The sequence below is a fragment of the Hypanus sabinus genome, chromosome 5 (genome assembly GCF_030144855.1).
Source record: "Hypanus sabinus isolate sHypSab1 chromosome 5, sHypSab1.hap1, whole genome shotgun sequence".
Lineage (NCBI taxonomy): Eukaryota > Metazoa > Chordata > Chondrichthyes > Myliobatiformes > Dasyatidae > Hypanus > Hypanus sabinus.
Genome location: NC_082710.1, coordinates 131,860,093 through 131,875,278, shown reverse-complemented (window position 1 = coordinate 131,875,278; position 15,186 = coordinate 131,860,093). Strand labels below are relative to the sequence as shown.

The following is a 15,186-nucleotide window of genomic DNA, read 5'->3' as shown; positions in this document are numbered from 1 at the left end:
TAGTGTCGATAACTTCAGTCACCTCTGAACTGATTCTACAATTGGATCTCAGAGGCAATTAGTAATCCCATGGACTATTTTCTGAGATCAGCACAATTCTTTCTGCTATCCTGGGCAAAACTTAACAATTCTTCTTTTGTGTATTGGTAGTCAGGCAGTCTGGCAGTTTGTATGTATAGTTTTTCATAAATTCTATTTATTTTCCCGTAAATTCCTGAAAGAAAATGAATCTTAAGGTGAGATATGGTAACATATTCATACTTTGAAGAATTTGCTAGTCAGAGTAAAATTTATTATCAGTGTGCAATAATCTCCTATTAGCACAAAATCTAGCAAAACAGAAGCATTCCTATTGTGTGATAATACAGACTTGGATATATTTTAAGTGTTGGATGCCTATCCAATTGCAAACCATTTTTAAAACTACACCTTCTCTGTGAATAAAGAATGCTATATAGATTTAAAATGTTAAAACGCATTGAATAATTTTATTGGATTTACACAAATCAATTCAATTGTGCACGCTGATAGACAAGCTCCAACCTTCACTGTAAAACTTTAAACAAAGGGATCAAGTGGGCCTTTACTACACAGAGCCACTTTGAAACTTGAACAATTATAACTGTTGACCTACTCGATTCATATCAAGGTACATATGCAGTGGCATGCAAATAAGCCCATTTTAAGAATAACACCTGACTCTGCTACAAACCACTAGTATAATTTTCTCATATGCTCTTGAATAAGCTACCCAATTTCTGTTAGACAGCTTGAAATTAGGCCTGTCGACCCACCAAGTCCGTATCAATCACCACTCATCTATTTACACTAACCCAACATGGATCTCATCTCTTTTCGTTCTCCCTACTTTGTTGGCAGCCACTCACAGATTTTACCACACTTACATACTAAGGGCAATGTACAATGCCAATTAACTTACCAATCAGCATGTATTTATGATATTTGAGGGAACCAGAGCACCTAAAGGGAACCCAGTCATAGGAGAACATACAGTCATCACAAGAGGGCAGGGCTGAACCTGGGTCTATGGCACTACAAGGCAGTATTCTTCTAGCTGCTCCATTGTGCCAAAGTACTATATTCAAAATGTAAGGGAACAGACAGTAAACAAATTCAAAATGTTCATTTTACTACCCCCAAAAAACAAACTACCAACTTGTATGCTGAAAACTACCTTTAAACTGCCAGCTACAGCTGATGTATTGGGGTTAGAAGACTAACTTCAAATACCATTCCAAATACTTGAGCACAAAAATCTACACTGGAAATACCATCTTTTCAATTGGATCTCACAGGAAGTCAATAATCCCATGGATTATTTTCTGAGATCAGCATAATTCCTTCTGCTATCCTGGGCAATACCTAACTTCAAGCTTTTTCACTACTTATATGTGGAAGCTTGCTGCATAAATGCTGGTTGCTAAATTTTGTTTCCTTCAACAATGACTTACCCATAAAAATACTTAACTGGCTTCAAAGTAATGTCTGATGACCAGATTATGAGAGGCAGTAATTAAATATTTTTTGTATTTTTAATACAAGTCTCAACAAATAAATCAGCATTAGAGTGAGTACAACACATATGAAATATTCTATATGATCAAACTGTGCACCAAACTATTTTCTGAATCCAAGTTTACCAAGTGAATTGAACATGATAATACTGAAATTCACCAGATGGACAATAACTTTACATCTTTGTTCTCGGATGTTCTTTGGCAGGAAAATACTGCAACATTACCTCCAAATTACATCATACACAGGATCCAAGCAAACTCCAAATCCTCGCAAGTCTTCCTGCTCTGAATCATTAAATGTCCTGCAGCTTCCATCCAGTTTATTGATTAACAGGCATTTAAAAGGCGGGGGCTCAGTTACAGATGCAGGGACCAAACCTGTATGAATAAACACTCTAGTTCACACATTTGCTTAAACTTTCAGATCTTTTCAAAAATTATAGGATACCACTGAATTACAGCAATTTAGATATGAAAATCCTTACTGAATTCAAAAATCGTTTCCAAAAAAAATTGGGATTTGGGATGAAATTTCTGTGAGGAAAATGAAAAGAACTTAATTTTTTCTCTACTCACATTGCTTCTACTAATGAATCTGAAAATCAAAAAAAATAGCTACAACATGGATAAATGGACAAAGTAATGAATTTACTAATAAAAACAGATCTGATTTTATTCAAAATGGCTCCTCTGTGCTTTGTGATTTACTATATAGGCTATGATTAGATCAAGTTTACAATCTGAAACTACAACATAAATTGGTAATGATAATTTGAGTTTTAAAAATCCACTACTTAAATTCATAGAGAATGTAATTGGACTTACCTATTATGCTTCGGCTAGCAAAGATTTCTGAAGTTGATAGAACATGCGAGTTGATAAGTGCTTCATCGATGCGCAGAAAAGTTTGATCTCCACTTGCACCTATCCAGGTTGCCTTGCGACCATATTTTGAGCCTATATTTGGCATAGGAGATGGTCTTGTGTTCCAAAAAGGCATATCCAAAATTGGTCTACCAAGCTGCCCTTTCTAAAAGGGAAAGTGATATTGAGTAAACTATCTTGTTTTTATTTCCACAGGTATACACATAATTAACGATATTTAGCTCTTTTAGTCAATAGTGGATTTACAGGCACTTCCTGGAAAATATTTTCTTAAAAGTAGCCAAGCCACAGCAAAAATAAGGAAGGACGATTTTTAAAAAAGCCTTGTTTACTGAGTAAATGTTAAGTACACTGATAAAGTGAAGTTGATCAAAGTGAGGTTCAGACAAAGAACAAATAAAGGAGTGATGAAACAGAGATTGGAATCAGATGTACAGAGAGGAGATTCAGAATGAAGATTGGGGAAGATTCGAGAAACTAATCACCTGGGTGAAAACTTTAAATTTTAAAAAAACCATTAGATCAGTGAGGATCATTGGATTTAGCATTAAAACACTAATGCCTTTAAACAGAAAATCCTACAAAAGGTAGTGGATTTGGCCCAATATATCACGGGTAAACACTGACTGGTGGCATAGTGACATCAGCGCTGGACTTCGGGACTAGAGGTCCTGAGTTCGAATCCGGCCGACTCCCTTGCATGCTCTCCATCTGTGCCTGAGTTGACTGTCAAGCCAGTAAATCGACCTCGTAAAAAAAACCTGGATTGGGATGGGCTCCGCCAAGTTTCAGATACGATGACCAATCACGAAAAAGATCGGTGCAAAAAGCTTGTCATGATGGCAGCCTAATGACTCCACCAGTAGTTAAGGGTGCACACACACACACGCAAATACCACCAAACCACTTAGCACATCTACATGAAATGCCACTGGAAAGGAGCATCCATTATCAGAGATCCCAGGTCATGCTCTCTTCTCGCTGCTGCCTCAAGTAGAAGGTACAAGATCGTCAGGACTCACCCCACCAAGGTCAAGAACAGTTACTATCCCGCAGCTATCAGGCTCTTGAATAAAAGGGGATAACTACACTCACTTGCCTCAGCACTGAGATGTTTACAACCAATGATCTCACTTTAAGGTCTCTATCTCCTGTTCTCATTATTTATTGCTAGTTAATTAAATTTGCATATGCACAGTTTGTCATCTTCTACACTCTGGTTGATAATTTCATTGATCCTGTTATAATTACTTTTCTGTAGATTTGCTGAGTATGCCCACAGGAAAATGAATCGCAGAATTGTACATAGAAACAGAGAAAACCTACGGCACAATAAAGACCCTTCAGCCCACAAAGTTGTGCCGAACATTTCCCTAACTTAGAAATTACTCGGCTTACCTACAGCCCTCTATTTTACTAAGCTCCATGTACCTATCTAAAAGTCTCTTAAGAGACTCTATCGTATCTGCCTCCACCACTGTTGCCAGCAGCCCATTCCACACACTCACCACTCTCGATGAGTAAAAAAAAAACACCCCGACATCTCCCCTGTACCTACTCCCCAGCACCTTAAACCTGTGTTCTCCTGTGGCAACCATTTCAGCACTGGGAAAAAGCCTCTGACTATCCACACGATCAATGCCTCTCATAATCTTGTACACCTCTATCAGGTCACCTCTCATTCTCCTTCTCTCCAAGGAGAAAAGGCAGAGTTCACTCATCCTATTCTCATAAGGCATGCTCCCCAATCCAGGCAAGATCCTTGTAAATCTCCTCTTCACCCTTTTTCGATGGCTTCCACATCCTTCCTGTAGTGAGGTAACCAGAACTGAGCACAGACCCCAAGTGGGGTCTGACCTGGGTCCTATATAGCTGTAACATCACCTCTTGGCTCCTAAAGTCAATCCCATGATTGATGAAGGCCAATGCACCGTATGCTTTCTTGACCACACAGTCAACCTGCGCAGCTGCTTTGAGCATCCTATGGACTTGGACCCCAAGATCCTTCTCATCCTCCATACTGCCAAGTGTCTTACCATTAATACTATATTCTGCCATCATATTTGACCTACCAAAATGCACCACTTCACACTTATCTGGGTTGAGCTCCATCTGCTACTTCTCAGCCCAGTTTTGCATCCTATCAATGTTCCACTGTAACCTCTGAACTGCCCTCCACACTATCCACAACACCTCCAACCTTTGTGTCATCAGCAAACTTGCTAACCCATTCCTCCACTTCCTCATCCAGGTCCTTTATAAAAATCACAAAGAGTAAGGGTCCCAAAACAGATCCCTGAGGCACTCCACTGGTGACTGACCTCCATGCAGAATATGACCCATCTAAAACCATTCTTTGCCTTCTGTGGAAAAGCCAGTTCTGGATCCACAAAGCAATGTCCCCTTGGATCCCATGCCTCCTTATTTTCTCAATAAGCCTCGCATGGGGTACCTTATCAAACGCCTTGCTGAAATCCATATACAGTACATCTACCGCTCTTCCTTCATCAATGTGTTTAGTCACATCCTCAAAAATTCAATCAGGCTCATAAGGCACGACCTGCCTTTGACAAAGCCATGCTGACTATTATTAATCATACTATATTCAAATATTCATAAATCCTGCCTCTCAGTATCTTCTCCATCAACTTACCAACCACTGAGGTAAAACTCGCTGGTCTATAATTTCCTGGGCTATCTCTACTTTCTTTCTTGAATAAAGGAACAACATCCACAACCCTCCAATCCTCCAGAACCTCTCCTGTCCCCATTGATGATGCAAAGATCATCGCCAGAGGCTCAACAATCTCCTCCCTCGCCTCCCACAGTAGCCTGGGGTACATTTCATCTGCTCCCGGTGACTTATCCAACTTGGTATATGGTGACATCTATGTACTTTGATAATAAAATTTACTTTGTACTTTAAAAATTATCCTCCTAGGTGACCACAGACTTGTCATGGTTTGGAAATTTTCTTGCCCTAATGACCCAAAGAACAACACTGACTGGATTCAGAGCTTAATGCTTTGACTCTTGGGAGGAACATCCATGCCAAACAGGTCAAAGGGTAGAGCCCAGACTAAGAGTGGTCCACCAGTCCTCCAGGTTCAGGAGTTCAGCTCAAGGCTAACAACCCTGACTGGTAAAACAAAACTATTATGGAAATAGCAATGAAGCATCCTTCTGCAAGTCAGTGCGATGATATTCCTGAGTCTCACCCAGAACTTGTATGTCTGACAGTAGTGAAAACCGAGAGGAAGCTACTAGCATGACGAAGGAAGTCCTGCACATTGATAGAGATGGAGGACCTTCATTGCTGCCCTAAATGCCAACAGTGTAATGGGTAGTAAGTTTGAAAATTATACAAAAAACCTGGAGTTATTATTGGTGTGATTTGAAGAAATAATAAAAGGAAAATGGCAAGGTAAACACAAAACAACCATGTTTGAAAACAGTTGTTGAAAAGGTATGCTTGTTAGACTGAAGGGAGGTAAGCAATTGACCTCCCTATAGCCCAAAAAGCATACTTGCTTGCTCCCCACAAATTAGAACTAGGACTACTGGAGCATTTGGTATACCTCCATAGGTTGTGCTTGGAGAATTATGCACAATTCTGAAATTTCCAAATGGTATAAAACTTGCATATGTTAAAGTCAGCATCAGACATCAAGAACAGATAAATTGTGGAATGAAAATGAGTTGATATAACTTGATAGGACGAATGAGAACTTGAAGTTTGATAGCAGATGCAAGTAGAAAGAAAAAAAATTAACCCATGCAGGACTTGTGAAAATCAGCAATCTTGTTTTTTTAAAAAAAAAGGCAAAACAAAGAGATTTAGTCGTCTAATTTGGTTGGTAGAATCTCAGGTGGTGACGAGATGGCGTACAGGGGTGAGATATTGCAACGAGTGGAGTGGTGTTGCAGCATCAACCTGGCACTCAGCATCAGTAAGATGAAAGAGCCAATTGTGGACTTCAGGTAGGGTAAGACAAAGGAACACACACCAACCCTCAGAAGGATCAGAAGTGGAGAGTGAGCAGTTTCAAGTTCCTGGGTGTCAAGATCTCTGAGGATCTAACCTGGTCCGAATATATTGATGTAGTTATAAAGAAGGCAAGACAGCAGCTATACTTTATTAGGAGCTTGAAGGGATTTAGAATGTCAAAAAATACATTCAAAAACTTCTATAGATGTACCACGGAGAGAGAGGATTCTGACAGGCTGCATCACCGTCTGGTATGGGCCGGGGGGGGGAGGGGGGGACTACTGCACAGGACCAAAAGAAGCTACAGAGGGTTGTAAATCTAGTCAGCTCCATCTTGGGTACTAGCCAACAAAGTACCCAGGACATCTTGAGGGAGCAGCATCTCAGAAAGGCAGCGTCCATTATTGAGGACCTCCAGCACCCATGGCATTCTCTTTTCTCATTGTTACCATCAGGTAGGAGGTACAGAAGCCTGAAGGCACACACTCAGCGATTCAGGAACAGCTTCTTCCCCTCTGCCATTCGATTCCTAAATGGACTTGGAACCCATGCACAATACCTCACTTTTTAAAAAAAAAATATACAGCATTTCTGTGTTTTTTTTGCACATTTTAAAAATCTATTCAATATACATATACTGTAATTGATTTACTTATTTCTTCATTATTATTTTTCTCTTCTATATTATGTATTGCATTGAACTGCTGCTGCTAAGTTAATAAATTTCATGTCACATCCCAGTGATAATAAACCATATTCTGATTGGGAAAATCTTGTGGAAGGTGAACTAGAAAGAAAGAAAATGGGCTCAGAAAAAAATAGTATCAGATTCATACAGTACATAAGATTAGTAACAGTATGGTATTCTTTTTCTAAACACACTAGGATCTCAAATAATATATTTTATCTTTAGGCTATTTTTTGTTCAATAAGATAGAGGAGGATATGACACAGATGTCAGCAGCACAAAACAGATTGATAACATGGTACTTAACATTTCATCACAAAATCAGGAAAAAAATCATTAACCGAGCACAAACTGCAGTTGTAAAGTGAGATCTCTTTTGAAAAGTACAAGAGAAAACAAAAACTATGATTTACTCTAACACTAATTATAAAGCAAAAATATATTCACGTACATCAATATACAATTAAAACTTCAATTACATGAATATTTATTGAAATATTTCTCATTATTCAGGATTTGCATGTTATATGATGATAGATTCTTACAGAGAAGCTTCCAAATGTGAAGACCTGTCCATCTGCTAATAGAAGAGCTGTGTGGTTACTGCCTGCAGTTACTTGAGTGCAAGGAGCTGGTAAACCCTGTACCAATGTCGGTGCCCCTCTGAAATAAAAAAATAGTATTTAGCAAGGCAGACATAATAATACGAAAAATACTGTAATCAAAACTTTACTTTAATATCGTACCTTGAATTTACATCTCCGTGTCCAAGCTGACCATGTTGTCCATATCCAAATGTATATACATCACCATTCTCCATTAGAATCACTGCATTTATAAAACCATTAAAATTTTTAATATAAAAGTTTACTTTACTCAAAAAGATACAATTATACAAGTCAAATTACTTATGCAATTTCATGCAGAATAGTTGAAATTACCAGAAATTAATTTTTTAATCAGATAGTGGAAGAGAACAGATCTACAGCATAGTGCTAACAAAGGGGTTTCAATTTGGAGTGGCAGGGGGATGCTCGAATTTTTGAAGCATTTTGAACTTCTGAACCTTCTTGTTCAGAACATCTTCAAGGAGTGAAGATGTCCAAATGTTAGTTGTGGAATGCTTTGGGAACAGCTATCAAAACATTATCAAATTTAGAACAGATATGGAAAAGGTAAAAACAGAGAAGACCAATATCAAAAGATGAGAGCAGAAAGACAATAACCATAAATTTAGGCCATTCAACTTGTCAAGTCTGCTCCACCATTTATTTTCTGTCAACCCCATTCCCTGCCTTCTCCCCATAATCTTTGACTTATCAAATTACACTTTAAGTATACCCAATGTCTTGGCCTCCATAGCTAACCTTGGCATTGAATTCCACAGATTCACCACATTCTGGCACAAGAAACTCCTTTTAATTCAAATACAGGCCCAGAACCATCAAACCCTCCTCATACATTAACTCTTCACTCCAAGGATCATTCTCAGAAACCTCCTCTCTGGAACTCCTGCAATGCTAGCACATCTGTTCTTAGATATAGTGCCCAAACATGTTCACAATACTCCAAATGCGTCCTGACTAATGCCTGATACAGAAAGAACTGAGCAATGAATGGCCTTTAATGAGATGATTCAGCTGCAGACTAGGTACAAGGCAGAATGGTAGGACAATTAAAGACAAAGCTTGCAGAATGAGCAAAAGGATAGTAAAATAAAATAAAAAAAGTGTTTGAGAGAGACATCAGATTGATAACTCAAGGTAAAGTCAGACTGATCGGGAAAATACATCGGAACAATAAAAGGTGAAAAGAAGAGGAGGAAAGCAAAACTAACTCCAGGAATATGCTACAAGTATGTAAACAGTAAATTGTGAAGCAATGCTAACAGAAAGAGAGAGGGTATGGCCTAAGTGGTAAATGAGTGCCCTTCATCAGTCTTTGACACAAATGATACTTCTGGAGTCTCAGCAAAGTATATTTGAAATACTGATGGGCTAAAAATTAATATAGGTACCAAAGAAGGTGAGATAAATTGCCCAGCCTAGATAAAATGTTTTCTGTGCTGTTGAGGAAAGAAAGGGGGAAGATTGCAGGAGGTATTGGCCATAATTTTCTAAATGTTGGTGCCAGACAACTGGACAAAGGCTTCATCTTTGTAAGAAAAATCACAAGACAACTAGCTTAACCCCTGTAGGCAATGAAAAGTTCTGGAAACAATCAAGGATAAAAATGAAATACTTAGATAAGCATGGAATGATTAATAAATACCTACCTGCAGGCTTTTCATGAAGACAAATCATGTTTAATTAACTTAGAAGCATTTGTTTCGATGAGGTCGCAGGATAATTAGGGAAAATGATAACGGACATTTAAAAGGAAATGCAAGTAGTGCATATTATGCCTGCTATGCAGACTAAAGTCAAAAAGAAACTTGCAGCACAAATAGAAAATTAGCTAAATGACTGTAAGAGGAGTATTTCATGGCACTTTGTCAGACTGGAGGGAAGAATTCAGTGGCAAAGCCCAGAATTCAGCACTGGGGCCCTGTATATATTAATAAATATTAATGACTTGGGCATGAATGCACAGGAAGTAATTTCCAATTGGTCAACTGTGAAACAGATGCTAATACAGTAGATTAAGAGGATAAAGTCAATTTGGTGGAATGGGCAAATATCAGTCTCCCAAAGTCATGTCAGAGGTTGTCCACTTTACTCATATGGCACCAGCTCCTGGCTCTCTTCTGGTTTCATATAATAGTCATGCAAATATGCAAAACTTTTTCCTCCTTAATTTGTAAATATAAATTTTGTTTAAAATATAAACCAGTTCTTTTAAATGTAATACATTTTACAGAACAAACTGCTCCAGTGATTACTGTGGGCTTTTCTACTTTTGGCAGTGGCATTAATAAAATGAGTGGGCTGTTACTAACATTAATTCCCTTGGAGAATTGCAATTGTTTATTAAATGTGCATTATCCAAGAACATTACTCCTTAACATGGCTTTAAAGATTCTTGCATGCAACTAAAATGCAAACACTAGTTTTCATTTTAATGTTTCTACAACTTCCAATTTGGAAATCAACAATGAATTAATAAGTTTACTTCTAGTTAGATACAGAAAATGAAGTGGGTCTATATCAGAGATCCTGGTTATAAAGAGGTTAAAGGACTGCCAAGAGAATGAAAGAAAATATTCCAAACACTTGATAGAATGAGAAGCTGTAGGATAAAATACAAGCTGATCAGACGATCGAATACAACTCAACCATAATTAGGTGGTGAACACCACAAATAGTATTTCACAAAAACACTTCACAACAGTATTGCGAGTTAATTGAACATCCAGCAAGAAATTTAACTGAAAAATCATGCACTGAAGTCTTCTGGCATGGGGAACAAAATGGACTTTAGCCTTATGTGGTCCTTGACCAACAAACAATTCTAATTCATTTACTAAGTATGAAGCTTGTTCAAATTTCCTGAGCACGTCACCACATAGTAATTAACTCTTGAGCAACACACACAAAATGCTGGAGGAACTAAGTAGGTCAGGCAGAATCTACGGAAATGAATAAATAGTTGACATTTCAGGTTGAAACCAGAAGGGTCTTGGTCCGAAACACAAGCTGTTTATTATAATTTCCATCGATGCTGCTGCACTTGCATAGTTTCTCCAGCATTTTGTGTGTGTTGCTTTGGATTTCCAGCATCTGCAGAATCTGTAATTTCACCCCCCCCCCACAAATTATTCAGATCAGAATAGAGTATGCATACCTGAGTGATGGAATCCACAGCTAATCTGGATGGCTCGCAGTTCATAGTCAAGACATACAGCACCTGGGGGGTATGTTGTAATCTTGCTGGTGTCCTTATCCCCCCTTTCTCCATTACCATCTGAAAATAAATATCCAACTTCACACCGATTCACAACATCAAAATACAGAAACTAATTTTAACAACCAAATCTGCTATTTACACAACCATAACTCATGGCAACTTGGTTTAATCACAAAGCCAAAAGACACTTTTTGCACCTTCCCATTAGCAAGCATTTGTGGATGCATTCAATTTAGTTACAACCATCTTCAATTTTACTGCTTTTCTTGAAAGGGTAATTGTAACTAATTAAAAATCATACACTCAAAAAAAAAACTCGCCCCGTGTTAAAGAAGGGAAAAGCAGACATGAAAATCTATTTGAATAATGTGTGACAACTGAAAAGCTAGCAAGATCCACTATGGGTGCCATCTCAATCCATGTGCACTTGACAAAAAGGTATCAAGAAAACTTAGCCTTCAATATGGCTCACTTGACCTCTCCAATCATCTTTGCTTAGTTAACCAGCTATCTTGTTGAGAACTCCGTCGGTCAGAGTTGACCATGGATATTGTGCCCTAGCTGTCTAGATACACAAGCCTGGACAGTACAATATGGAGAGCAAGCTGTTGGCCATACAGCAAGCTCCCCCTCTCCACACATCTGATGAATCCAAAGGAATGGCAGAGAATGCTAGTTTGGCACCAGTAGCATTGCAGGAGTTGCCAGTCAGTGTTGAACTCAATGTAGGACTGCCTTATCAGGGATTCCAACTCTGGATTTTTCCCTTAGGGATTTGCTCTCAAAGCCTTCACCATGAGTAGGTATAGCCACAAGGAAGTGGAGGCTTGAGAGCAGTTTTTCTTCTCCTAAATGAGCTGCAAACCACAGTAGATGAGCTCCATCTGCCCAAAGCAATTGGTTTCAAGGTACCAGTAACTTGTCTTTGCCTCTTCTCCTGAGCCAACTAGCTAACTGATGCAGAAATCCATTGTCAGAAATGTCCATTCCTTTTATTCAATTCACCCAAGTGCAGGTTGACAAAGCTATTAGAACTTCATAAACTGCAATAAAAGCTTTTTTGTCCAACCAATCAATGCAAATACCTATGTATATGCCTGACTTCATCTAAATTTGGGATCTCTAATCGTTATGTCCTAATCCGGCTTAGCAATGCTTTATCTCAGCAACTCTACATGGTAGCAAGTTCCAGTCTAACTATTCTTATCCAAAGGTTCTCCTAAATTCTCTACTGACGTAGCTGATATGATTTTTTCTAAAAAAAACTATAGTTTACGACTTAAAATGACACAGGTCTTCCAGCAGTCATTAATCATACATGAAGATCAATCTCAACGAGCTGGGAGCTATATTGTTTTATTAGAGGGGTGATAATCTCAATCAATATACAAATGTGAAAAGCAGATCCCATGATCTGCAATGATGGATTAATTCGTGATTTGCCATCCATGAGTGGAGGGTGCGCAGGGTTTTGCGGATCAAGCCTTCAGTCTCGAGAAAACACAGATGTGCTACTGGCATTTATTCATACTGTCCATTTTAACACAGCTATTTTTTCTAAACCAGCAAGGAAAATCTTAATTCACTCAAACAGTAGCTACCCAGTAATAAGTCAAGAAGAAGTTGTGCCAAACGATCTGAGAATGTAACTATGACTTTCTAACATTCCCAGCCATAAAAGACGTGAGTGGACCCACTCAGCCACCCAATTTTCCTTTGTAGATCCTGCATTCCATCAATAAGATTTTATCTAGTATTCATCAATGAATGTTTTGAATTAAAGAATAGACAAATCGACATTATTTTTCATGGTACAAGAAGAGCTGCCCAAAGAGCTTTATTTTACAACCATTAAATGGTAAAATAGTTCAGCAGGAGGTACTTCTCCAAAGTCAGATAGTGGTTGTGCTTATGACAAATCTAATTAGTAGGAGTGAGAACAGTCTGAGTCATCTGAAAAGAAGTCTTTGAAAACTGGCATGTACAAATACATTTGGGAGATCTGTGTAACTAATCACCTTACTGAGATTGCTGACGGGTTTAAAAAAAATCTGTTGGCAACAAAATCCACCTTCAATATTCCCTGACTATAGGTATAGAAAATGGCCAAACTATATCCCTGAGCAAAGCTTTCTATTAAATGTAAATACACTATAGTGGTAAAACAATTAAGTGATAAATGGATTTGACATGTTATTAAAACTTCAAGGGATAGAGTGCATTCCCAGTTGATTTACAGTGCACAAGTGTACTTCTTCCAAAATTTGATTTACATTGATTTCTCCACTGAATGCACTTGGCAAGATTGAACCTTGTATCTAAAAGGCAACACCAACACAAGATCTGCGGGTATTGGTCAACTGGCTCAGCTGTAAAAACATATTGAAAGTCGGCATTCATTAAAAATAGAAGTCTAAATTTAAGCTGCAAGTGAAATGAAAGCAACACACACATACACAAAAATGCTGCAGGAACTTGGCAGGCTAGGCAGCATCTATGGAAAAGAGTACACAGTCATCATTTTGGGGGGTGGGGGGGGAGAACAACCCTTCCCCCAGCCGGCTAAGATCCTCCAGCATTTTGTGTGTGTTGTGATGGATTTCCAGCATCTGTAGATTTTCTTGTGTTAATGAAATGAAAGACTTGGTCAATAACCAAACAATTCTTATTGATGTTTGAAAGTTGACATGCTCAACATAATTTTGACCTTCAAATAAAAATATGAACAGTAAATACATTATCATGTGGGAGTAAAGCACCTAGTTTAGTTCTGACAGACAGAAAAAAATAAAAGAATCACTGGCAAATCTCAAAGAAAAATGGGGATTATGTAAGATTGCAAGCGGCTACCAGAGAGCATTCATGATTTTTCTCCTTGGAGGTTCCAGATACATCTGCATGGAAGCCAAATTTGTTACAGCAGACAGGGGCCAAAGTAAGCACTTCTTAACAAAAAAAAGTCTCCGATTGCGTAATCAAGATCATCTTCACTAAAGAAGTTCAGTCGAGGTAGATTAGACATAAGAATTAATTTGATGGATATATAATTTTAGCATTTAGTGCTACAAGTAATATACAGGAAGCTTTGTCTTGGCTTTATGATTACTACCAATTCCTTGAATTATGTTCACTCAAATTGTTTAATAGTTTAGAAATGAATATTAAAGTTAGCAAGATATGAAAAAAGCACTGTCACTAAGATTTAATAGAATTAACTGTGCAAATATATTCCTCCAAATTTAATGTAGCAGTACAGCTACATTTCTAAATGTATGGGTTATCTGAAGTCAATGTCAGTAGTTGCCTATCACTCAAGATTGAGTAATAAAAGATTATCCATGTCTGCATATTTTAACTTTGAAGTACATAAAATGAATTAACACTTTTCAGATGCAAATACACTTTGTAAGCAGAGTTCAGGTTCAAGAAGAAATTCAACACATTTAACCCTTTACAGTCAAAAATTAATGACATATCTTAACAACCTTTTTATAAGTTAGCGACCTGATCTTCCCTTTGCCCAACTCAGTGTCACATGTTGAAAATTCTTATACTGTAAATAACAAACTTTAGAGTATTATCAGGAAGTGGCTCCTTGTGTCAGTATTGTTTCTCTAATTCTGTCGAGCCAGATTAAATGAGCATGGATCAAAATGAAATTAATTTACTCCAAATGAATCTGTAAAGGTACACTGAATAAATTCTGCTCAATAGTGGGATGGCAAATCTTGAAATAAGCCAACTGTGGACCATGGGTGGCTCTAAAATATATACACACAGTAAATGACTAAAGTGGTAAATATGACTGATTACTTTCAAACAAAACATTTTGACTGGAAAGGGTTAATAGCAGTTTCAAGACAAATCAGCTGAGAAGTTTCTTTCAAGAGAGAAAATAGAAAACACAAAAAACGCAGTAAGTTATACAATGTACAGTAACCTGCAAGTTGAGTAACATTTTAGTACATATTTTCATTTTCTTCCAAATAATCTCCAAAAATTGAATAGCACAATTTAATAACAAAGCAGAAGCAAAGTTCAAAATCTGAATAAAAGCAAGCAGCATTCTTTTGTGTACAAAATAAATGAACCCCCCACCCCCCAACCCTAATCCAATCTTAAACCAAAAAGCTTTACTTTCTCTTCGAGTTGTTCAACATCAAGACAGAAAAAGCAGAATCAATTCTGTACAGTTGTCCACATTAGACAAAGATTCAGCTGACAGTAGAATATGACTGGCA

General features: G+C 37.8%; 1 protein-coding gene across 12 annotated transcripts in view; it reads right to left on the bottom strand.

Moving 5' to 3' along the window:
* mycbp2 (MYC binding protein 2) overlaps positions 1-15,186 on the bottom strand; it is a 207,641-nt gene that overhangs the window by 113,783 nt on the left and 78,672 nt on the right. For all 12 annotated transcript variants that reach the window (XM_059970411.1, XM_059970399.1, XM_059970401.1 and 9 more), the window contains 5 exons: positions 10,883-11,002; positions 7,846-7,927; positions 7,645-7,762; positions 2,364-2,568; positions 1,763-1,916 (listed from right to left, as the gene is read on the bottom strand). In XM_059970411.1, the coding sequence (XP_059826394.1) occupies positions 1,763-1,916; positions 2,364-2,568; positions 7,645-7,762; positions 7,846-7,927; positions 10,883-11,002 (679 nt within the window). The remainder of the gene's footprint in view (positions 1-1,762; positions 1,917-2,363; positions 2,569-7,644; positions 7,763-7,845; positions 7,928-10,882; positions 11,003-15,186) is intronic.